At 50.8% G+C, this 22,865-nt stretch overlaps 1 protein-coding gene across 1 annotated transcript in view; it reads left to right on the top strand.

Annotated features, from left to right (window-relative positions):
• The window catches only part of LOC140411569 (high affinity immunoglobulin epsilon receptor subunit beta-like), a 171,189-nt gene that overhangs the window by 35,539 nt on the left and 112,785 nt on the right, over window positions 1-22,865 (top strand). The window contains exon 6 of the mRNA XM_072500651.1: window positions 4,336-4,449. Within this exon, the coding sequence (XP_072356752.1) occupies window positions 4,336-4,449 (114 nt within the window). The remainder of the gene's footprint in view (window positions 1-4,335; window positions 4,450-22,865) is intronic.

Genomic DNA, 22,865 nt, shown 5'->3' with positions numbered 1-22,865 from the left:
AGGCAAGTTTTTTACGCAGAGGGTAGTGGGTGCCTGGAACTTGCTACCGGAGGAGGTGGTGGAAGCAGGGACGATAGTGACATTTAAGGGGCATCTTGACAAATACATGAATAGGATGGGAATAGAGGGATACGGACCCAGGAAGTGTAGAAGATTGTAGTTTAGTCGGGCAGCATGGTCGGCACAGGCTTGGAGGGCCGAAGGGCCTGTTCCTGTGCTGTACATTTCTTTGTTCTTTGTTTGAGATGTACGAGGCAAGTTTTTTACACCAAGGGTAGTGGGTGCCTGGAACTCGCTGCCGGAGGAGGTGGTGGAAGCAGGGACGATAGGGACATTTAAGGGGCATCTTGACAAATACATGAATAAGATGGGAATAGAGGGATACGGACCCAGGAAGTGTAGAAGATTGTAGTTTAGTCGGGCAGCATGGTCGGCACAGGCTTGGAGGGCCGAAGGGCCTGTTCCTGTGCTTTACATTTCTTTGTTCTTTGTTTGAGATGTACGAGGCAAGCTTTTTACACCAAGGGTAGTGGGTGCCTGGAACTCGCTGCCGGAGGAGGTGGTGGAAGCAGGGACGATAGGGACATTTAAGGGGCATCTTGACAAATACATGAATAAGATGGGAATAAGAGGGATACGGACCTCGGAAGTGTGGAAGGTTTTAGTTTAGACGGGCAGCATGGTCAGCACAGGCTTGGAGGGCCGAAGGGCCTGTTCCTGTGCTGTACCTTTCTTGTTCTTTTGTTCTTTGAACCACTTTATCCACCTGCCCTGCTACGTTAACGGTCCAGTGTGATCCTCGGTGCTTTCCATGGGACTGCCGTTCATCATGTATTCTCTTGCCTTGTTTCTCCTTGTTACAGCACCCATGAGAATCATGAACAAACAAGCACTGATCTTCCAATGGGGCTCATTGAATACGAGCTCCCCAGATAGGGGGCAGAGACCCACCACCTGGGTATCATTAAACCAATGGATAAAAACAGTCCCAAATCAAGGCCTGGTGAGACCTTTCCTCCCAGTAGCATCTACCTGGGGTGTGAGATGCTAGGTAAAACTTAACCTGTATAAATGCAAATAAATTTACCTACGTTTATGATGATTTCCTTTTGAGTTATCATATTGGCGACAAGGATATACGGACACCCCAAACTCACCTGTTGTTATGCCTTGACCTCCAGACGCTCGTATTGACTGCCGTACGTCATATCGTATAAAATGTCATTGCTCAGTAAATTGGATTCATTCGATGCAGGACTGACTATTGGAATCAGTATGCAGAGCGTTTGCGGTACTTCGACCAAACAAATGGTATGTTGAGGGAGGACCGGGAAAAAGGTCTCCTTCTGACCGCCTGCGGAGCCCAGACATTTGGGATCATCAAAAGCTTGACCTACCCGCTGCACCGGATTCCAAGTTGTTCAATGAACTCGTGGCAATGGTTTCGGACCACTCCGAGCCCAAGCCGTCAGTGATAATGCAGTGTCAGTATTCACCAAAGAGAAGGACTTGGTGGATGATGAGTCTGGGGAAGGGTGTGTAGATAGTATGGGTCATGTTGAAATCAGAAAGGAGGAGGTATTGGGGGTCTTGAAAAACATTAAGGTAGACAAGTCCCCAGGGCCTGATGGGATATACCCCAGACTACTGAGAAAGGCAAGGGAGGAAATTGCTGGAGCCTTGAGAGAAATCGTTGTATCCTCACAGGCTACAGGGGAGGTTCCAGAGGATTGGAAAATAGGTAACATTGTTCCTTTGTTTAAGAAGGGTAGCAAGGATAATCCAGATAAATACAGGCCAGTGAAGCTTACGTCAGTGGTAGTGAAGTTACTGGAGAGGATTTTCGAGACACGATTTACTCCCACTTGGAAATAAGTGGACGTATTAGCGAGAGGCAACTTAGTTTTGTGAAGGTTGTATCTCACTAAGTTGATCGAGTTTTTTGAGGAAGTGACAAAGCTGATTGATGTGGGTAGGACAGTGCATGTTGTCTACATGGACTTCAGTAAGGCCTTTGACAAGCTCCCTCATGGTAGACTAGTGCAGAAGGTGAAGTCGCACGTGATCAGAGATGAGCTGGCAAGATGGATACAGAACTGGCTCGGTCGTAGAAGATAGCGGGTAGCAGTGGAAGCGTGCATTTCTGAATGAAGGGCTGTGACTAGTGGTGTTCCTCAGGGATCAGTGCTGTTTGGACCTTTACTCTCCCGTTAGCAACTGGCAGCAGGCAACAAGCTCCTCTTCCCCTCCATCCAACTGGTCGTAGCATTGTTCGTCCTCCCAGAAGTCCAGGCTTCAAAGTCTGGAAGAAAAGGCAGCCAGCGTTCTGAATAACACACCAGGTTAGGAAACAGGGTTCGAGCCAGAAGCAGCAGGAGTACAGAGAAACACAGAGCCTGCAGCATTTGCGAGCTGGGGGAATGAGGATGCCTCTGAGGATGAGGATGATGTGCTAATTGCATTCTCCATGTGAATCAGCTGTGCCTCACTTGCCACAGCAGGAAACCAGTTGTCTGATCAGCTCCCTGACCCTTCCTTGCCCAGTCAATTGTTCCAATTAAGTCAGCACAGCAATACATGAGTGTGCCACTTGGAACCAAGTTCTTTCGAAGCATTAGCGTGGCACCCATTGTGGAAAGGGGCAGGGAAGGAGGAGGATTCCCTCGTGAACCTGCTCCTGGGCCTGGCCAAACTTGCCATCACCAGGCCAAGCAGTGGGTGACCGAGGGTGTCATCCGACCCGACTGTCCACCCCTCTACCGCGGCTACATTCGCAGCCAGGAGTCCCTGGAGAGAAAGCACACAGTTGTGTTCACGGGCACCATCGAGGCCCTGATGGGCCCTGCAGGGTCTGGGTGCTTTATTGGCCCATTTAATCACAAGCTGCATGAGAAAACGGGCAGCAGTGAAAGAGATAGCACAAGTTAGGGCCAGAAATGGTAAGATGGCAACGGAACCGAACGAGATTAACAAGGCCTTTACAAACTTTTACCGAGGGTGATACACCTCCAAAACCTGTGAGGGAGACTCGGGGATTAAACAGTTCCTCGACAGACTGGATATACCAGTGATGGGGAAGGACAGGAAACAATGACTGGAGGTACCACTAGGGCTATGTTGCTATCTAAGGGTCCTTCTTATTTATTCACTTTTTCCCTCTTGATTTTTTTGCCGTTTCATTTTTGATCCTTGAATGATCGATGGACATGTGACTTTATTGCAAGTGACCTGTGTTTTTAATTCAAGCAAAGAAAGCAGAAACCTGTGCTAATTTAAACTGGAGTTGTTGACTGGCCGGCACGAATGACAGAGGTGAGCTGGGACCCGGTTTAAATGATTTGGCTGGTGGCCAATGAATTGGCTCCAAAAGGCCGTGTTCTGCCCGGTAACAGGTGGTGGTGACTGGATCATAGCCCACTGAAATGGTTCAGAGACTTCACAAGAGTTCAGTTTCGATTTTGGTAGCACGGAGGTTAAAAAGGTCCAGCTAATTTTCTCCAGAAACCTGTTGTTCCAGATAGCTGTAGCTCACTCTCCCCAGAAAGACTGCTGTGAGGATGAATCTCTCTCAAGAAAGTTCCAGCTAACTCCCTCTCCAATAAGCCTGTTGATGTTCGATTCCTGGAACTACAGAAGCCTGAAGACAAACCACGAACTGAAAGCAAGGTTTGATGAGAAAGACTCTGCCTCTCCGGAAAGTTGTGAGTACCGTATTTTAAAACCACAGAAAAGACCAGTACGGGCTGCAAAACCAAGACTCCAATCTACAAGCTCACTGTGAAGAAAGGATGCTCAGAACCATCAGCTGAAGCATATACTCATTTCCCTTTCATTTACATTTTTTACCCCTTTCTACCCTGTGTTTGTCTGTTTTGTGTGTGTGTGTGTGTAGAGAGTGGGAGGCCAGTTAAAGTAGAGGCTCAGTATTAATAGTTGCCCAACTGTATTTGCTGCCTATTTCATTGTAGTTCTTGTTATAAATAACCAGTAATTGTGTTTCAATTTACAAACCTGGTGACTGTAATTATTGGGGCAGCCAAGGGCCAAAGACTTTGGGTATTTTTATAAGAATTATTGGTCAGTTCACTTGTGTTGACTCGGGGAATTAATCGTGCACTTGTCCAGGGTGTCATACTGGTGAGATAATTGATGAATTGGTTTTAATTTCCTAAATTCCCTAGATACGGGGAAGGTTCTGTTAGATTGGAAAATAAGAAACGTAACTCAATTATTTACAACGGGAGGGATACAGAAAGCAGGGGTAGAATTTTATGGCCCCGTTGCAGGTTTGATCATCTGGGTATTGCTGAGTAACCGGTGTTATTCTCCTTGCAGAAACAAGCAATATTATTGATGCACATAGTCAGCACAATCGCAGCAGCCGTTGGTTCAGGAATGTATCTTTTATCCTTGAGCCTGATGGAACCACTAAACTCAAGCTTTTACCTTGTGAGTATCTCTTTTACAGTGGCTGAGTTATAGCAACAGAAACAGTGGGATGGAGGAGACAGAGAGAACTGGAAAGGGAAGGAGGCACTGCTCAGGATTGAGAGAGCAGAAAAGCTGGGGTGGGAGGGAAAGGGAGAGAGGCAGTGCCTGGGAGGCAGAGAGAGACAAAGTGCTCAGGAAGGAGGGGCACTGCATGGAGAGAGAGAGCTTGGTCAAGATTTGGGAACATGAGAACAGGGAGAGAATGAGACAGAAAAATACAGCACGAGGGAAAGAGAGAGGTCCAGTGTTTGGAATGAATGAGATCTGCAGAGCAGCATTCAGGAGGGAGGATGATTTGGGCAGCATTCTGGAGAGAGGAATATTTGGGTGGAGTTCGGGAGAGAGGAAGATTTGGACAGTATTGGATTGGATTGGATTTGTTTATTGTCACGTATACGGAGGTACAGTGAAAAGTATTTTTCTGCGAGCAGCTCAACAGATCATTAAGTACATGAGAAGAAAAGGGAATAAAAGAAAATACATAATAGGGCAACACAACACGTACAATGTAACTACATAAGCACTGGCATCGGATGAAGCATACAGGGTGTAGTGTTAATGAGGTCAGTCCATAAGAGGGTCATTTAGGAATCTGGTGACAGTGGGGAAGAAGCTGTTTTTGAGTCTGTTCGTGCGTGTTCTCAGACTTCTGTATCTCCTGCCCGATGGAAGAAGTTGGAAGAGTGAGTAAGCCGGGTGGGAGGGATCTTTGATTATGCTGCCCGCTTTCCCCAGGCAGCGGGAGGTGTAGATGGAGTCAATGGATGGGAGGTAGGTTCGTGTGGTGGACTGGGCGGTGTTCACGACTCTCTGAAGTTTCTTGCGGTCCTGGGCCGAGCAGTTGCCATACCAGGCTGTGATGTAGCGCGATAGGATGCTTTCTATGGTGCATCTGTAAAAGTTGGTAAGGGTGAATGTGGACATGCCGAATTTCCTTAGTTTCCTGAGGAAGTATAGGCGCTGTTGTGCTTTCTTGGTGGTAGCGTCGACGTGGGTGGACCAGGACAGATTTTTGGAGATGTGCACCCCTAGGAATTTGAAACTGCTAACCATCTCCACCTCGGCCCCATTGATGCTGACAGGGGTGTGTACAGTACTTTGCTTCCTGAAGTCAATGACCAGCTCTTTAGTTTTGCTGGCATTGAGGGAGGGATTGTTGTCGCTACACCACTCCACTAGATTCTCTATCTCCCTCCTGTATTCGGACTCATCGTTATTCGAGATCCGGCCCACTATGGTCGTATCGTCAGCAAACTTGTAGATGGAGTTGGAACCAAGTTTTGCCACGCAGTCGTGTGTGTACAGGGAGTAGAGTAGGGGGCTAAGTACGCAGCTTTGCGGGGCGCCGGTGTTGAGGACTATTGTGGAGGAGGTGTTGTTGTTCATTCTTACTGATTGTGGTCTGTTGGTCAGAAAATCGAGGATCCAATTGCAGAGTGGGAAGCCAAGTCCTAGCTTTTGGAGCTTTGATATGAGCTTGGCTGGGATTATGGTGTTGTAGGCGGAGCTGTAGTCAATAAATAGGAGTCTAATGTAGGAGTCCTTGTTTTCGAGATGCTCTTGGGATGAGTGTAGGGCCAGGGAAATGGTGTCTGATGTGGACCGGTTGCAGCGGTATGCAAATTGCAGTGGATCAATGCGTTCTGGGAGTATGGAGGTGATGCGCTTCATGATCAACCTCTCGAAGCACTTCATTACGACTGAAGTCAGGGCCACTGGTCGGTAGTCATTGAGGCACGTTGCCTGGTTCTTCTTTGGTACCGGTATGATGGTGGTCTTCTTGAAGCAGGTGGGGACCCGGAGTGGAGTAGGGACAGGTTAAAGATGTCCGCGAATACCTCTGCCAGCTGGTCCGCGCAGGCTCTGAGTGCACGACCAGGGATCCCGTCCGGGCCCGTCGCCTTCCGAGGGTTCACTTTCAGGAAGGCCAATCTGACTTTGGAAGCTGTGATGGTGGGTATGGGTGAATTATGGGCTGCTGGGGCACTCGACAGCGGATTGTTGGTTACCTGCTCGAACCGAGCATAGAATGCATTGAGTTCATCGGGGAGGGGTGCGCTGCTGCCAGAGATACTGTTCGGCTTCGCTTTGTAGCCCGTTATGTTGTTTAGTCCTTGCCACAACCGCCGAGAGTCTGTCTGTGACTCTAGCTTGGTTTGATATTCTCTCTTGGCATCTCTGATGGCTTTGCGGAGGTCGTACCTGGATTTCTTGTATAGGTCAGGGTCGTCTGCCTTGAACACCTCCGATCTGTCCTTCAATAGGGAGTCAATCTCACGATTGAGCCATGATTTCCGGTTGGGGAACACACGTACTGCTTTCTTTGGCACGCAGTCGTCCACACATTTTCTGATGAAGTCTGTGACGGTGGTGGCATACTCATTTAAGTTGGTCGCTGAGTTCTTAAATATGGACCAGTCCACTGTCTCTAAGCAGTCACGTAAGAGCTCTTCTGTCTCCTCGGACCAGCACTGCACAACCTTCTTAACTGGATTCTCCCGCTTGAGTTTCTGCTTGTATGCTGGGAGAAGGAGCACCGTCTTATGGTCTGATTTCCCAAAGCGCGGTCGGGGAATGGAACGGTAGGCGCCCTTGATTTTTGAGTAGCAGTGGTCAAGAGTGTTGTCGCCCCTGGTGGGACAGGAGATGTGCTGGTGGAATTTTGGCCGTACACTCTTGAGGTTGGCCTTGTTGAAGTCTCCGGCCACGATGAACAAGGCCTCCGGGTGTTCTGTTTCGTAGTTGTTTATTACTGTGTATAGTTCGTCCAACGCCTTCCTCACTTTTTTTTTTATCATAGAATTTACAGTGCAGAAGGAGGCTATTCGGCCCATCGAGTCTGCACCGGCTCTTAGAAAGAGCACCTTACCCAAGGTCAACACCTCCACCCTATCCCCATAACCCAGTAACCCCACCCAACACTAAGGGCAATTTTGGACACTAAGGGCAATTTATCATGGCCAATCCACCTAACCTGCACATCTTTGGACTGTGGGAGGAAACCGGAGCACCCGGAGGAAACCCACGCACACACGGGGAGGACGTGCAGACTCCGCACAGACAGTGACCCAAGCCGGAATCGAACCTGGGACCCTGGAGCTGTGAAGCAATTGTGCTATCCACAATGCTACCGTGCTGCCCGGGGTGAGATGTAGACCGCTATGATAATGGCTGAAGTGAACTCACGTGGAAGATAATATGGGCGGCACTTCAGTATTCAGGAGAGAGGACAATTTAGGCAGCATTCGGGAGTGAGGAAGATTTGAGCAGCATTTGGGAGAGAGGAATATTAGGGTGGCGTTCGGGAGAGAGGAAGATTTGGACAGTATTCAGGAGAGAAGAAGATTTGGGCAGCATTCGGGAGAGAGGAAGATTTGGGCAGAGTTCGGGAGAGAGGACGATTTGGACAGTATTCAGGAGAGGGGAAGATTTGGGCAGCATTCGGGAGAGAGGAAGATTTGGGCAGCATTCGGGAGAGAGGAAGATTTGGGCAGCATTCGGGAGAGAGGAAGATTTGGGCAGTGTTCGGGAGAGGACGATTTGGGCAGCATTCGGGAGAGAGGAAGATTTGGGCAGTGTTCGGGAGAGAGGACGATTTGGACAGTATTCAGGAGAGGGGAAGATTTGGGCAGCATTCGGGAGAGAGGAAGATTTGGGCAGTGTTCGGGAGAGGACGATTTGGGCAGCATTCGGGAGAGAGGAAGATTTGGGCAGTGTTCAGGAGAGAGGACGATTTGGGCAGCATTCGGGAGAGAGGAAGATTTGGGCAGCATTCAGGAGAGAGGACGTTTTGGGCAGCATTCAGGAGTGAGGAAGATTAGAGCCGTGTTTGGGAGTGAGAGGGGTAGTGTTTGGGAATGAGAGAGAGTGGGACTGTGTTTGGGAGTGAGAGAGTGGGACTGTGTTTGGGGAGAGAGAGTGGGACTGTGTTTGGAGTGAATGAGAGTGGGACTGTGTTTGTAGAGAGAGAGTGGGACTCTGTTTAGGGTGAGAGAGAGTGGGACTGTGTTTGGGGAGAGAGAGTGGGACTGTGTTTGGGCTGGGTGAGAGAGTGGGACTATGGGGAGAGAGAGTGGGACTGCGTTTGGGGTGAGAGAGTGGGACTGTGTTTGGGGTGAGAGAGTGGGACTGTGTTTCGGGAGAGAGAGTGGGACAGTTTGGAGGAGAGAGAGAGTGGGATTGTGTTTGGGAGAGAGAGTGGGACTGTGTTTGGGGTGAGAGAGAGTGAGACTGGGAAAGAAAGTGGAAGAGGGGAGAGAGAGTGGGACTGTGTTTGGGGTGAGAGAGAGTGGGACTGTTTGGGGAGAGAGAGTGGGACTGTGTTTAGGGTGAGAGAGTGGGACTGTGTTTGGGGAGAGAGACTGGGACAGTGTTTGGGAGAGAGAGAGAGTGGGACTGTGTTTGGGGAGAGAGAGTGGGACAGTTTGGGTGAGAGTGGGATTGTGTTTGGGGGAGAGAGTGGGACTGTGTTCAGGGTGAGAGAGAGTGAGACTGTGTTTGGGAAAGAAAGTGGAAGAGTGTTTGGGGAGAGAGACTGGGACTGTATTTGGGAGAGAAAGTGGAAGAGTGTTTGGGGAGAGAGAGTGGAACTGTGTTTGGGGTGAGAGAGAGGGGGACTGCGTTTGGGAGAGAAAGTGGAAGAGTGTTTGGGGAGAGAGAGTGGGACTGTGTTTGGCATGAGAGAGAGTGGGACTGTGTTTGGCATGAGAGAGAGTGGGACTGTGTTTGGGGAGAGAGAGTGGGACTGTGTTTGGGGTGAGAGAGTGGGACGGTTTGGAGCGAGAGAGTGGGACTGTGTTTGGGGAGAGAGTGGGACTGTGTTTGGGAGAGAAAGTGGAAGAGTGTTTGGGGAGAGAGAGTGGAACTGTGTTTGGGGTGAAAGAGAGTGGGACTGCGTTTGGGAGAGAAAGTGAAAGAGTGTTTGGGGAGAGAGAGTGGGACTGTGTTTGGCATGAGAGAGAGTGGGACTGTGGGGAGAGAGAGTGGGACTGTTTGGGGTGAGAGAGTGGGACTGTTTGGAGCGAGAGAGTGGGACTGTGTTTGGGGAGAGAGAGACTGGGACTGTGTTTGGGGAGAGAGAGTGGGACAGTTTGGGGGAGTGAGAGAGTGGGACTGTTTGGGAGGGAGTGGGACTGTGTTTGGGGTGAGAGAAAGTGGGACTGTGTTTGGGGAGAGAGAGACTGGGACTGTGTTTGGGGAGAGAGAGTGGGACAGTTTGGGGAGAGAGAGAGAGAGTGGGACTGTGTTTGGGAGAGAGTAGGACTGTGTTTGGGGTGAGAGAGTGGGACGGTGTTTGGGGTGAGAGTGTGGGACGGTGTTTGGGGTGAGAGTGGGACTGTTTGGGGTGAGAGACTGGGACTGTGTTTAGGGAGAGAGAATGGGACAGTTTGGGGGGGGAGAGAGAGAGTGAGACTGTGTTTGGGAGGGAGTGGGACTGTGTTTGGGGTAAGAGAGTGGGACTGTGAGAGAGAAAGTTGGACTGTTTGGGGAGAGAGAGTGGGACGGTGTTTGGGGTGAGAATGGGACTGTGTTTGGTGTGAGAGAGTGTGGGACGGTGTTTGGGGTGAGAATGGGACTGTGTTTGGGGTGAGAGAGAGTGGGACTGTGTTTGGGGTGAGAGAGAGTGGGACATTGTTCGGCAAAGACAGCATTTGGGAGTGAGTGGGATAGTGTTTGGGATAGTGCTTGGGAGTGAGTGGGATAGTGTTTGGGAGTGAGTGGGTTAGTGTTTGGGAGTGAGTGGGATAGTGTTTGGGAGTGAGTGGGATAGTGTTTGGGAGTGAGTGGGATAGTGTTTGGGATAGTGTTTGGGAGTGAGTGGGATAATGTTTGGGAGTGAGTGGGGTAGTGTTTGGGAGTGAGTGGGATAGTGTTTGGGATAGTGCTTGGGAGTGAGTGGGATAATGTTTGGGAGTGAGTAGGTTAGTGTTTGGGAGTGAGTGGGGTAGTGTTTGGGAGTGAGTGGGTTAGTGTTTGGGAGTGAGTGGGTCAGTGTTTGGGAGTGAGTGGGATAGTATTTGGGAGTGAGTGGGTCAGTGTTTGGGAGTGAGCGGGATAGTGTTTGGGAGTGAGTGGGTCAGTGTTTGGGAGTGAGCGGGATAGTGTTTGGGAGTGAGTGGGTCAGTGTTTGGGAGTGAGTGGGATAGTGTTTGGGAGTGAGTGGGATAGTGTTTGGGAGTGAGTGGGTCAGTGTTTGGGAGTTAGTGGGATAGTATTTGGGAGTGAGTGGGTCAGTGTTTGGGAGTGAGTGGGTCAGTGTTTGGGAGTGAGTGGGAAAGTGTTTGGGGTGAGAGAGAGTGGGTCAGTGTTTGGGAGTGAGTGGGATAATGTTTGGGAGTGAGTGGGATAGTGTTTGGGAGTGAGTGGGATAGTGTTTGGGAGTGAGTGGGTAAGTGTTTGGGAGTGAGTGGGATAGTGTTTGGGAGTGAGTGGGTTAGTGTTTGGGAGTGAGTGGGATAATGTTTGGGAGTGAGTGGGGTAGTGTTTGGGAGTGAGTGGGATAGTGTTTGGGAGTGAGTGGGATAGTGTTTGGGAGTGAGTGGGGTAGTGTTTGGGAGTGAGCGGGATAGTGTTTGGGAGTGAGTGGGATAGTGTTTGGGAGTGAGTGGGTTAGTGTTTGGGAGTGAGTGGGATAGTGTTTGGGAGTGAGTGGGTCAGTGTTTGGGAGTGAGTGGGGTAGTGTTTGGGAGTGAGTGGGTCAGTGTTTGGGAGTGAGTGGGTTAGTGTTTGGGAGTGAGTGGGTCAGTGTTTGGGAGTGAGTGGGTTCGTGTTTGGGAGTGAGTGGGTTAGTGTTTGGGAGTGAGTGGGATAGTGTTTGGGAGTGAGTGGGTTAGTGTTTGGGAGTGAGTGGGATAGTGTTTGGGATAGTGTTTGGGAGTGAGTGGGATAGTGTTTGGGAGTGAGTGGGATAATGTTTGGGAGTGAGTGGGTTAGTGTTTGGGAGTGAGTGGGATAGTGTTTGGGAGTGAGTGGGATAGTGTTTGGGAGTGAGTGGGATAGTGTTTGGGAGTGAGTGGGATAATGTTTGGGAGTGAGTGGGATAATGTTTGGGAGTGAGCGGGTTAGTGTTTGGGAGTGAGTGGGGCAGTGTTTGGGAGTGAGTGGGGTAGTGTTTGGGAGTGAGTGGGTTAGTGTTTGGGAGTGAGTGGGTTAGTGTTTGGGAGTGAGTGGGTTAGTGTTTGGGAGTGAGTGGGTTAGTGTTTGGGAGTGAGTGGGTCAGTGTTTGGGAGTGAGTGGGATAGTGTTTGGGAGTGAGTGGGTTCGTGTTTGGGAGTGAGTGGGTTCGTGTTTGGGAGTGAGTGGGTTCGTGTTTGGGTGTGAGTGGGTTAGTGTTTGGGAGTGAGTGGGTTAGTGTTTGGGAGTGAGTGGGTTCGTGTTTGGGAGTGAGTGGGTCAGTGTTTGGGAGTGAGTGGGGTAGTGTTTGGGAGTGAGTGGGGTAGTGTTTGGGAGTGAGTGGGATAGTGTTTGGGAGTGAGTGGGTTAGTGTTTGGGAGTGAGTGGGGTAGTGTTTGGGAGTGAGTGGGGTAGTGTTTGGGAGTGAGTGGGTTAGTGTTTGGGAGTGAGTGGGTTCGTGTTTGGGAGTGAGTGGGTCAGTGTTTGGGAGTGAGTGGGGTAGTGTTTGGGAGTGAGTGGGGTAGTGTTTGGGAGTGAGTGGGTTAGTGTTTGGGAGTGAGTGGGGTAGTGTTTGGGAGTGAGTGGGTCAGTGTTTGGGAGTGAGTGGGGTAGTGTTTGGGAGTGAGTGGGGTAGTGTTTGGGAGTGAGTGGGTCAGTGTTTGGGAGTGAGTGGGGTAGTGTTTGGGAGTGAGTGGGGTAGTGTTTGGGAGTGAGTGGGTTAGTGTTTGGGAGTGAGTGGGTTAGTGTTTGGGAGTGAGTGGGTTAGTGTTTGGGAGTGAGTGGGTTAGTGTTTGGGAGTGAGTGGGTTCGTGTTTGGGAGTGAGTGGGTCAGTGTTTGGGAGTGAGTGGGTTAGTGTTTGGGAGTGAGTGGGTTAGTGTTTGGGAGTGAGTGGGTCAGTGTTTGGGAGTGAGTGGGTTAGTGTTTGGGAGTGAGTGGGTTAGTGTTTGGGAGTGAGTGGGTTCGTGTTTGGGAGTGAGTGGGTTCGTGTTTGGGAGTGAGTGGGTTCGTGTTTGGGTGTGAGTGGGTTCGTGTTTGGGTGTGAGTGGGTTAGTGTTTGGGAGTGAGTGGGGTAGTGTTTGGGAGTGAGTGGGTCAGTGTTTGGGAGTGAGTGGATTAGTTTTTGGGAGTGAGTGGGTTAGTGTTTGGGAGTGAGTGGGTTAGTGTTTGGGAGTGAGTGGATTAGTGTTTGGGAGTGAGCGGGATAGTGTTTGGGAGTGAGTGGGTCAGTGTTTGGGAGTGAGTGGGTTAGTGTTTGGGACTGAGCGGGATAGTGTTTGGGAGTGAGCGGGTTAGTGTTTGGGAGTGAGTGGGTTAGTGTTTGGGAGTGAGTGGGTTAGTGTTTGGGAGTGAGTGGGATAGTGTTTGGGAGTGATTGGGATAGTGTTTGGGAGTGAGCGGGATAGTGTTTGGGAGTGAACGGGATAGTGTTTGGGAGTGAGCGGGACAGTGTTTGGGAGTGAGTGGGTTAGTGTTTGGGACTGAGCGGGATAGTGTTTGGGAGTGAGTGGGTTAGTGTTTGGGAGTGAGTGGGATAGTGTTTGGGAGTGAGTGGGATAGTGTTTGGGAGTGAGTGGGATAGTGTTTGGGAGTGAGTGGGATAGTGTTTGGGAGTGAGTGGGATAGTGTTTGGGAGTGAGTGGGATAGTGTTTGGGAGTGAGTGGGATAGTGTTTGGGAGTGAGTGGGTTAGTGTTTGGGAGTGAGTGGGTTAGTGTTTGGGAGTGAGTGGGTTAGTGTTTGGGAGTGAGTGGGTTAGTGTTTGGGAGTGAGTGGGTTAGTGTTTGGGAGTGAGTGGGATAGTGTTTGGGAGTGAGTGGGATAGTGTTTGGGAGTGAGCGGGATAGTGTTTGGGAGTGAGCGGGACAGTGTTTGGGAGTGAGTGGGTTAGAGTTTGGGAGTGAGTGGGGTAGTGTTTGGGACTGAGCGGGATAGTGTTTGGGAGTGAGTGGGGTAGTGTTTGGGAGTGAGTGGGTTAGTGTTTGGGAGTGAGTGGGTCAGTGTTTGGGAGTGAGTGGGATAGTGTTTGGGAGTGAGTGGGATAGTGTTTGGGAGTGAGTGGGTTAGTGTTTGGGAGTGAGTGGGTTAGTGTTTGGGAGTGAGTGGGATAGTGTTTGGGAGTGAGTGGGATAGTGTTTGGGAGTGAGCGGGATAGTGTTTGGGAGTGAGCGGGACAGTGTTTGGGAGTGAGTGGGTTAGTGTTTGGGAGTGAGTGGGTTAGTGTTTGGGAGTGAGCGGGATAGTGTTTGGGAGTGAGTGGGATAGTGTTTGGGAGTGAGTGGGATAGTGTTTGGGAGTGAGTGGGGTAGTGTTTGGGAGTGAGTGGGTCAGTGTTTGGGAGTGAGTGGGACAGTGTTTGGGAGTGAGTGGGTTAGTGTTTGGGAGTGAGTGGGGTAGTGTTTGGGACTGAGCGGGATAGTGTTTGGGAGTGAGTGGGTTAGTGTTTGGGAGTGAGTGGGTTAGTGTTTGGGAGTGAGTGGGTTAGTGTTTGGGAGTGAGTGGGATAGTGTTTGGGAGTGAGTGGGATAGTGTTTGGGACTGAGCGGGATAGTGTTTGGGAGTGAGTGGGTTAGTGTTTGGGAGTGAGTGGGTTAGTGTTTGGGAGTGAGTGGGTTAGTGTTTGGGAGTGAGTGGGATAGTGTTTGGGAGTGAGTGGGATAGTGTTTGGGAGTGAGCGGGATAGTGTTTGGGAGTGAGCGGGACAGTGTTTGGGAGTGAGTGGGTCAGTGTTTGGGAGTGAGTGGGTTAGTGTTTGGGAGTGAGTGGGTTAGTGTTTGGGAGTGAGTGGGTCAGTGTTTGGGAGTGAGTGGGTTAGTGTTTGGGAGTGAGTGGGTTAGTGTTTGGGAGTGAGTGGGTTCGTGTTTGGGAGTGAGTGGGTTCGTGTTTGGGAGTGAGTGGGTTCGTGTTTGGGTGTGAGTGGGTTCGTGTTTGGGTGTGAGTGGGTTAGTGTTTGGGAGTGAGTGGGGTAGTGTTTGGGAGTGAGTGGGTCAGTGTTTGGGAGTGAGTGGATTAGTTTTTGGGAGTGAGTGGGTTAGTGTTTGGGAGTGAGTGGGTTAGTGTTTGGGAGTGAGTGGATTAGTGTTTGGGAGTGAGCGGGATAGTGTTTGGGAGTGAGTGGGTCAGTGTTTGGGAGTGAGTGGGTTAGTGTTTGGGACTGAGCGGGATAGTGTTTGGGAGTGAGCGGGTTAGTGTTTGGGAGTGAGTGGGTTAGTGTTTGGGAGTGAGTGGGTTAGTGTTTGGGAGTGAGTGGGATAGTGTTTGGGAGTGATTGGGATAGTGTTTGGGAGTGAGCGGGATAGTGTTTGGGAGTGAACGGGATAGTGTTTGGGAGTGAGCGGGACAGTGTTTGGGAGTGAGTGGGTTAGTGTTTGGGACTGAGCGGGATAGTGTTTGGGAGTGAGTGGGTTAGTGTTTGGGAGTGAGTGGGATAGTGTTTGGGAGTGAGTGGGATAGTGTTTGGGAGTGAGTGGGATAGTGTTTGGGAGTGAGTGGGATAGTGTTTGGGAGTGAGTGGGATAGTGTTTGGGAGTGAGTGGGATAGTGTTTGGGAGTGAGTGGGTTAGTGTTTGGGAGTGAGTGGGTTAGTGTTTGGGAGTGAGTGGGTTAGTGTTTGGGAGTGAGTGGGTTAGTGTTTGGGAGTGAGTGGGTTAGTGTTTGGGAGTGAGTGGGATAGTGTTTGGGAGTGAGTGGGATAGTGTTTGGGAGTGAGCGGGATAGTGTTTGGGAGTGAGCGGGACAGTGTTTGGGAGTGAGTGGGTTAGAGTTTGGGAGTGAGTGGGGTAGTGTTTGGGACTGAGCGGGATAGTGTTTGGGAGTGAGTGGGGTAGTGTTTGGGAGTGAGTGGGTTAGTGTTTGGGAGTGAGTGGGTCAGTGTTTGGGAGTGAGTGGGATAGTGTTTGGGAGTGAGTGGGATAGTGTTTGGGAGTGAGTGGGTTAGTGTTTGGGAGTGAGTGGGTTAGTGTTTGGGAGTGAGTGGGATAGTGTTTGGGAGTGAGTGGGATAGTGTTTGGGAGTGAGCGGGATAGTGTTTGGGAGTGAGCGGGACAGTGTTTGGGAGTGAGTGGGTTAGTGTTTGGGAGTGAGTGGGTTAGTGTTTGGGAGTGAGCGGGATAGTGTTTGGGAGTGAGTGGGATAGTGTTTGGGAGTGAGTGGGATAGTGTTTGGGAGTGAGTGGGGTAGTGTTTGGGAGTGAGTGGGTCAGTGTTTGGGAGTGAGTGGGACAGTGTTTGGGAGTGAGTGGGTTAGTGTTTGGGAGTGAGTGGGGTAGTGTTTGGGACTGAGCGGGATAGTGTTTGGGAGTGAGTGGGTTAGTGTTTGGGAGTGAGTGGGTTAGTGTTTGGGAGTGAGTGGGTTAGTGTTTGGGAGTGAGTGGGATAGTGTTTGGGAGTGAGTGGGATAGTGTTTGGGACTGAGCGGGATAGTGTTTGGGAGTGAGTGGGTTAGTGTTTGGGAGTGAGTGGGTTAGTGTTTGGGAGTGAGTGGGTTAGTGTTTGGGAGTGAGTGGGATAGTGTTTGGGAGTGAGTGGGATAGTGTTTGGGAGTGAGCGGGATAGTGTTTGGGAGTGAGCGGGACAGTGTTTGGGAGTGAGTGGGTTAGTGTTTGGGAGTGAGTGGGGTAGTGTTTGGGAGTGAGTGGGTCAGTGTTTGGGAGTGAGTGGGACAGTGTTTGGGAGTGAGTGGGGTAGTGTTTGGGAGTGAGTGGGTTAGTGTTTGGGAGTGAGTGGGTTAGTGTTTGGGAGTGAGTTGGGTAGTGTTTGGGAGTGAGTGGGTCAGTGTTTGGGAGTGAGTGGGTCAGTGTTTGGGAGTGAGCGGGTGAGTGTTTGGGAGTGAGTGGGTTAGTGTTTGGGAGTGAGTGGGTCAGTGTTTGGGAGTGAGTGGGTTAGTGTTTGGGAGTGAGTGGGTTAGTGTTTGGGAGTGAGTGGGTCTGTGTTTGGGAGTGAGTGGGGCAGTGTTTGGGAGTGAGTGGGTCAGTGTTTGGGAGTGAGTGGGTTAGTGTTTGGGAGTGAGTGGGTCAGTGTTTGGGAGTGAGTGGGTTAGTGTTTGGGAGTGAGTGGGGTAGTGTTTGGGAGTGAGTGGGTTAGTGTTTGGGAGTGAGTGGGTCAGTGTTTGGGAGTGAGTGGGTTAGTGTTTGGGAGTGAGTGGGTTAGTGTTTGGGAGTGAGCGGGATAGTGTTTGGGAGTGAGTGGGTTAGTGTTTGGGAGTGAGTGGGGTAGTGTTTGGGAGTGAGTGCGTTAGTGTTTGGGAGTGAGTGGGTTAGTGTTTGGGAGTGAGTGGGATAGTGTTTGGGAGTGAGCGGGATAGTGTTTGGGAGTGAGTGGGTTAGTGTTTGGGAGTGAGTGGGATAGTGTTTGGGAGTGAGTGGGTTAGTGTTTGGGAGTGAGCGGGATAGTGTTTGGGAGTGAGTGGGATAGTGTTTGGGAGTGAGTGGGTTAGTGTTTGGGAGTGAGTGGGTTAGTGTTTGGGAGTGAGCGGGATAGTGTTTGGGAGTGAGTGGGATAGTGTTTGGGAGTGAGTGGGTTAGTGTTTGGGAGTGAGTGGGTTAGTGTTTGGGAGTGAGCGGGATAGTGTTTGGGAGTGAGTGGGTTAGTGTTTTGGAGTGAGTGGGGTAGTGTTTGGGAGTGGGGTAGTGTTTGGGAGTGAGTGGGTTAGTGTTTGGGAGTGAGTGGGTCAGTGTTTGGGAGTGAGTGGGTCAGTGTTTGGGAGTGAGTGGGGTAGTGTTTGGGAGTGAGTGGGGTAGTGTTTGGGAGTGAGTGGGATAGTGTTTGGGAGTGAGCGGGATAGTGTTTGGGAGTGAGCGGGATAGTGTTTGGGAGTGAGTGGGTCAGTGTTTGGGAGTGAGTGGGATAGTGTTTGGGAGTGAGTGGGATAGTGTTTGGGAGTGAGTGGGTTAGTGTTTGGGAGTGAGTGGGTTAGTGTTTGGGAGTGAGCGGGATAGTGTTTGGGAGTGAGTGGGTTAGTGTTTTGGAGTGAGTGGGGTAGTGTTTGGGAGTGAGTGGGTTAGTGTTTGGGAGTGAGTGGGTCAGTGTTTGGGAGTGAGTGGGTCAGTGTTTGGGAGTGAGTGGGGTAGTGTTTGGGAGTGAGTGGGGTAGTGTTTGGGAGTGAGTGGGTTTGTGTTTGGGAGTGAGTGGGTTAGTGTTTGGGAGTGAGTGGGGTAGTGTTTGGGAGTGAGTGGGTTAGTGTTTGGGAGTGAGTGGGTCAGTGTTTGGGAGTGAGTGGGTTAGTGTTTGGGAGTGAGTGGGGTAGTGTTTGGGAGTGAGTGGGATAGTGTTTGGGAGTGAGTGGGTCAGTGTTTGGGAGTGAGTGGGTTAGTGTTTGGGAGTGAGTGGGTCAGTGTTTGGGAGTGAGTGGATTAGTGTTTGGGAGTGAGTGTGTTAGTGTTTGGGAGTGAGTGGATTAGTGTTTGGGAGTGAGTGGATTAGTGTTTGGGAGTGAGTGTGTTAGTGTTTGGGAGTGAGTGGGATAGTGTTTGGGAGTGAGTGGATTAGTGTTTGGGAGTGAGTGTGTTAGTGTTTGGGAGTGAGTGGGGCAGTGTTTGGGAGTGAGTGGGTTCGTGTTTGGGAGTGAGTGGATCAGTGTTTGGGAGTGAGTGGATTAGTGTTTGGGAGTGAGTGTGTTAGTGTTTGGGAGTGAGTGGATTAGTGTTTGGGAGTGAGTGGATTAGTGTTTGGGAGTGAGTGTGTTAGTGTTTGGGAGTGAGTGGGATAGTGTTTGGGAGTGAGCGGGTTAGTGTTTGGGAGTGAGTGGGGTAGTGTTTGGGAGTGAGTGGGATAGTGAGTGGGATAGTGTTTGGGAGTGAGCGGGTTAGTGTTTGGGAGTGAGTGGGTCAGTGTTTGGGAGTGAGTGGGTTCGTGTTTGGGAGTGAGCGGGATAGTTTTTGGGAGTGAGCGGGATAGTGAGTGGGATAGTGTTTGGGAGTGAGTGGGACAGTGTTTGGGAGTGAGTGTGGGGTAGTGTTTGGGAGTGAGTGGGATAGTGTTTGGGAGTGAGTGGGTTAGTGTTTGGGAGTGAGTGGGATAGTGTTTGGGAGTGAGTGGGTTAGTGTTTGGGAGTGAGTGTGGGGTAGTGTTTGGGAGTGAGTGGGATAGTGTTTGGGAGTGAGCGGGATAGTGTTTGGGAGTGAGCGGGACAGTGTTTGGGAGTGAGTGGGTTAGTGTTTGGGAGTGAGTGGGTTAGTGTTTGGGAGTGAGCGGGATAGTGTTTGGGAGTGAGTGGGATAGTGTTTGGGAGTGAGTGGGATAGTGTTTGGGAGTGAGTGGGGTAGTGTTTGGGAGTGAGTGGGTCAGTGTTTGGGAGTGAGTGGGATAGTGTTTGGGAGTGAGTGGGACAGTGTTTGGGAGTGAGTGGGTCAGTGTTTGGGAGTGAGTGGGATAGTGTTTGGGAGTGAGTGGGATAGTGTTTGGGAGTGAGTGGGGTAGTGTTTGGGAGTGAGTGGGTCAGTGTTTGGGAGTGAGTGGGTCAGTGTTTGGGAGTGAGTGGGACAGTGTTTGGGAGTGAGTGGGTTAGTGTTTGGGAGTGAGTGGGATAGTGTTTGGGAGTGAGTGGGTTAGTGTTTGGGACTGAGCGGGATAGTGTTTGGGAGTGAGTGGGTTAGTGTTTCGGAGTGAGTGGGTTAGTGTTTGGGAGTGAGTGGGTTAGTGTTTGGGAGTGAGTGGGATAGTGTTTGGGAGTGAGTGGGATAGTGTTTGGGACTGAGCGGGATAGTGTTTGGGAGTGAGTGGGTTAGTGTTTGGGAGTGAGTGGGTTAGTGTTTGGGAGTGAGTGGGTTAGTGTTTGGGAGTGAGTGGGATAGTGTTTGGGAGTGAGTGGGATAGTGTTTGGGAGTGAGCGGGATAGTGTTTGGGAGTGAGCGGGACAGTGTTTGGGAGTGAGTGGGTTAGTGTTTGGGAGTGAGTGGGGTAGTGTTTGGGAGTGAGTGGGGTAGTGTTTGGGAGTGAGTGGGTCAGTGTTTGGGAGTGAGTGGGGTAGTGTTTGGGAGTGAGTGGGGTAGTGTTTGGGAGTGAGTGGGTTAGTGTTTGGGAGTGAGTGGGTTAGTGTTTGGGAGTGAGTTGGGTAGTGTTTGGGAGTGAGTGGGTCAGTGTTTGGGAGTGAGTGGGTCAGTGTTTGGGAGTGAGTGGGTTAGTGTTTGGGAGTGAGTGGGTCAGTGTTTGGGAGTGAGTGGGTTAGTGTTTGGGAGTGAGTGGGGTAGTGTTTGGGAGTGAGTGGGTTAGTGTTTGGGAGTGAGTGGGATAGTGTTTGGGAGTGAGTGGGATAGTGTTTGGGAGTGAGTGGGTCAGTGTTTGGGAGTGAGTGGGTTAGTGTTTGGGAGTGAGTGGGTTAGTGTTTGGGAGTGAGCGGGATAGTGTTTGGGAGTGAGCGGGTTAGTGTTTGGGAGTGAGTGGGGTAGTGTTTGGGAGTGAGTGCGTTAGTGTTTGGGAGTGAGTGGGTTAGTGTTTGGGAGTGAGTGGGATAGTGTTTGGGAGTGAGCGGGATAGTGTTTGGGAGTGAGTGGGTTAGTGTTTGGGAGTGAGTGGGTTAGTGTTTGGGAGTGAGTGGGTTAGTGTTTGGGAGTGAGTGGGTTAGTGTTTGGGAGTGAGCGGGATAGTGTTTGGGAGTGAGTGGGATAGTGTTTGGGAGTGAGTGGGTTAGTGTTTGGGAGTGAGTGGGTTAGTGTTTGGGAGTGAGCGGGATAGTGTTTGGGAGTGAGTGGGTTAGTGTTTTGGAGTGAGTGGGGTAGTGTTTGGGAGTGGGGTAGTGTTTGGGAGTGAGTGGGTTAGTGTTTGGGAGTGAGTGGGTCAGTGTTTGGGAGTGAGTGGGTCAGTGTTTGGGAGTGAGTGGGGTAGTGTTTGGGAGTGAGTGGGGTAGTGTTTGGGAGTGAGTGGGATAGTGTTTGGGAGTGAGTGGGGTAGTGTTTGGGAGTGAGTGGGGTAGTGTTTGGGAGTGAGTGGGGTAGTGTTTGGGAGTGAGTGGGATAGTGTTTGGGAGTGAGCGGGATAGTGTTTGGGAGTGAGCGGGATAGTGTTTGGGAGTGAGTGGGTCAGTGTTTGGGAGTGAGTGGGATAGTGTTTGGGAGTGAGTGGGTTAGTGTTTGGGAGTGAGTGGATTAGTGTTTGGGAGTGAGTGGGTTAGTGTTTTGGAGTGAGTGGGGTAGTGTTTGGGAGTGAGTGGGTTAGTGTTTGGGAGTGAGTGGGTCAGTGTTTGGGAGTGAGTGGGTCAGTGTTTGGGAGTGAGTGGGGTAGTGTTTGGGAGTGAGTGGGGTAGTGTTTGGGAGTGAGTGGGTTTGTGTTTGGGAGTGAGTGGGTTAGTGTTTGGGAGTGAGTGGGGTAGTGTTTGGGAGTGAGTGGGTTAGTGTTTGGGAGTGAGTGGGTCAGTGTTTGGGAGTGAGTGGGTTAGTGTTTGGGAGTGAGTGGGGTAGTGTTTGGGAGTGAGTGGGATAGTGTTTGGGAGTGAGTGGGTCAGTGTTTGGGAGTGAGTGGGTTAGTGTTTGGGAGTGAGTGGGTCAGTGTTTGGGAGTGAGTGGATTAGTGTTTGGGAGTGAGTGTGTTAGTGTTTGGGAGTGAGTGGATTAGTGTTTGGGAGTGAGTGTGTTAGTGTTTGGGAGTGAGTGGGATAGTGTTTGGGAGTGAGTGGATTAGTGTTTGGGAGTGAGTGTGTTAGTGTTTGGGAGTGAGTGGGGCAGTGTTTGGGAGTGAGTGGGTTCGTGTTTGGGAGTGAGTGGGTCAGTGTTTGGGAGTGAGTGGATTAGTGTTTGGGAGTGAGTGTGTTAGTGTTTGGGAGTGAGTGGATTAGTGTTTGGGAGTGAGTGGATTAGTGTTTGGGAGTGAGTGTGTTAGTGTTTGGGAGTGAGTGGGATAGTGTTTGGGAGTGAGCGGGTTAGTGTTTGGGAGTGAGTGGGGTAGTGTTTGGGAGTGAGTGGGATAGTGAGTGGGATAGTGTTTGGGAGTGAGCGGGTTAGTGTTTGGGAGTGAGTGGGTCAGTGTTTGGGAGTGAGTGGGTTCGTGTTTGGGAGTGAGCGGGATAGTTTTTGGGAGTGAGCGGGATAGTGAGTGGGATAGTGTTTGGGAGTGAGTGGGACAGTGTTTGGGAGTGAGTGTGGGGTAGTGTTTGGGAGTGAGTGGGATAGTGTTTGGGAGTGAGTGGGTTAGTGTTTGGGAGTGAGTGGGATAGTGTTTGGGAGTGAGTGGGGTAGTGTTTGGGAGTGAGTGTGGGGTAGTGTTTGGGAGTGAGTGGGATAGTGTTTGGGAGTGAGTGGGGCAGTGTTTGGGAGTGAGTGTGTTAGTGTTTGGGAGTGAGTGGGATAGTGTTTGGGAGTGAGTGGGATAGTGTTTGGGAGTGAGTGGGATAGTGTTTGGGAGTGAGTGGGTTAGTGTTTGGGAGTGAGTGTGTTAGTGTTTGGGAGTGAGTGTGGGGTAGTGTTTGGGAGTGAGCGGGATAGTGTTTGGGAGTGAGTGGGTCAGTGTTTGGGAGTGAGAGGGATAGTGTTTGGGAGTGAGCGGGATAGTGTTTGGGAGTGAGTGGGATAGTGTTTGGGAGTGAGTGGGTTAGTGTTTGGGAGTGAGTGGGATAGTGTTTGGGAGTGAGTGGGATAGTGTTTGGGAGCGAGTGGGATAATGTTTGGGAGTGAGTGGGTTAGTGTTTGGGAGTGAGTGGGGTAGTGTTTGGGAGTGAGTGTGTTAGTGTTTGGGAGTGAGTGGGATAGTGTTTGGGAGTGAGTGGGGCAGTGTTTCGGAGTGAGCGGGATAGTGTTTGGGAGTGAGTGGGGCAGTGTTTAGGTGTGAGTGGGATAGTGTTTGGGAGTGAGTGTGTTAGTGTTTGGGAGTGAGTGGGTTAGTGTTTGGGAGTGAGTGGGTTAGTGTTTGGGAGTGAGTGGGATAGTGTTTGGGAGTGAGTGGGTTAGTGTTTGGGAGTGAGTGGGACAGTGTTTGGGAGTGAGTGGGTTAGTGTTTGGGAGTGAGTGGGTTAGTGTTTGGGAGTGAGTGGGACAGTGTTTGGGAGTGAGTGGGATAGTGTTTGGGAGTGAGTGGGTTAGTGTTTGGGAGTGAGTGGGTTAGTGTTTGGGAGTGAGTGGGACAGTGTTTGGGAGTGAGTGGGTTCGTGTTTGGGAGTGAGTGGGTCAGTGTTTGGGAGTGAGTGGATTAGTGTTTGGGAGTGAGTGTGTTAGTGTTTGGGAGTGAGTGGATTAGTGTTTGGGAGTGAGTGGATTAGTGTTTGGGAGTGAGTGTGTTAGTGTTTGGGAGTGAGTGGGATAGTGTTTGGGAGTGAGCGGGTTAGTGTTTGGGAGTGAGTGG

Source organism: Scyliorhinus torazame, chromosome 4 (assembly GCF_047496885.1).
Source record: "Scyliorhinus torazame isolate Kashiwa2021f chromosome 4, sScyTor2.1, whole genome shotgun sequence".
Classification (NCBI taxonomy): Eukaryota; Metazoa; Chordata; class Chondrichthyes; order Carcharhiniformes; family Scyliorhinidae; genus Scyliorhinus; species Scyliorhinus torazame.
The sequence above is the reverse complement of the archived record's forward strand: the minus strand, read 5'-3'. Positions and strand labels throughout refer to the sequence as shown.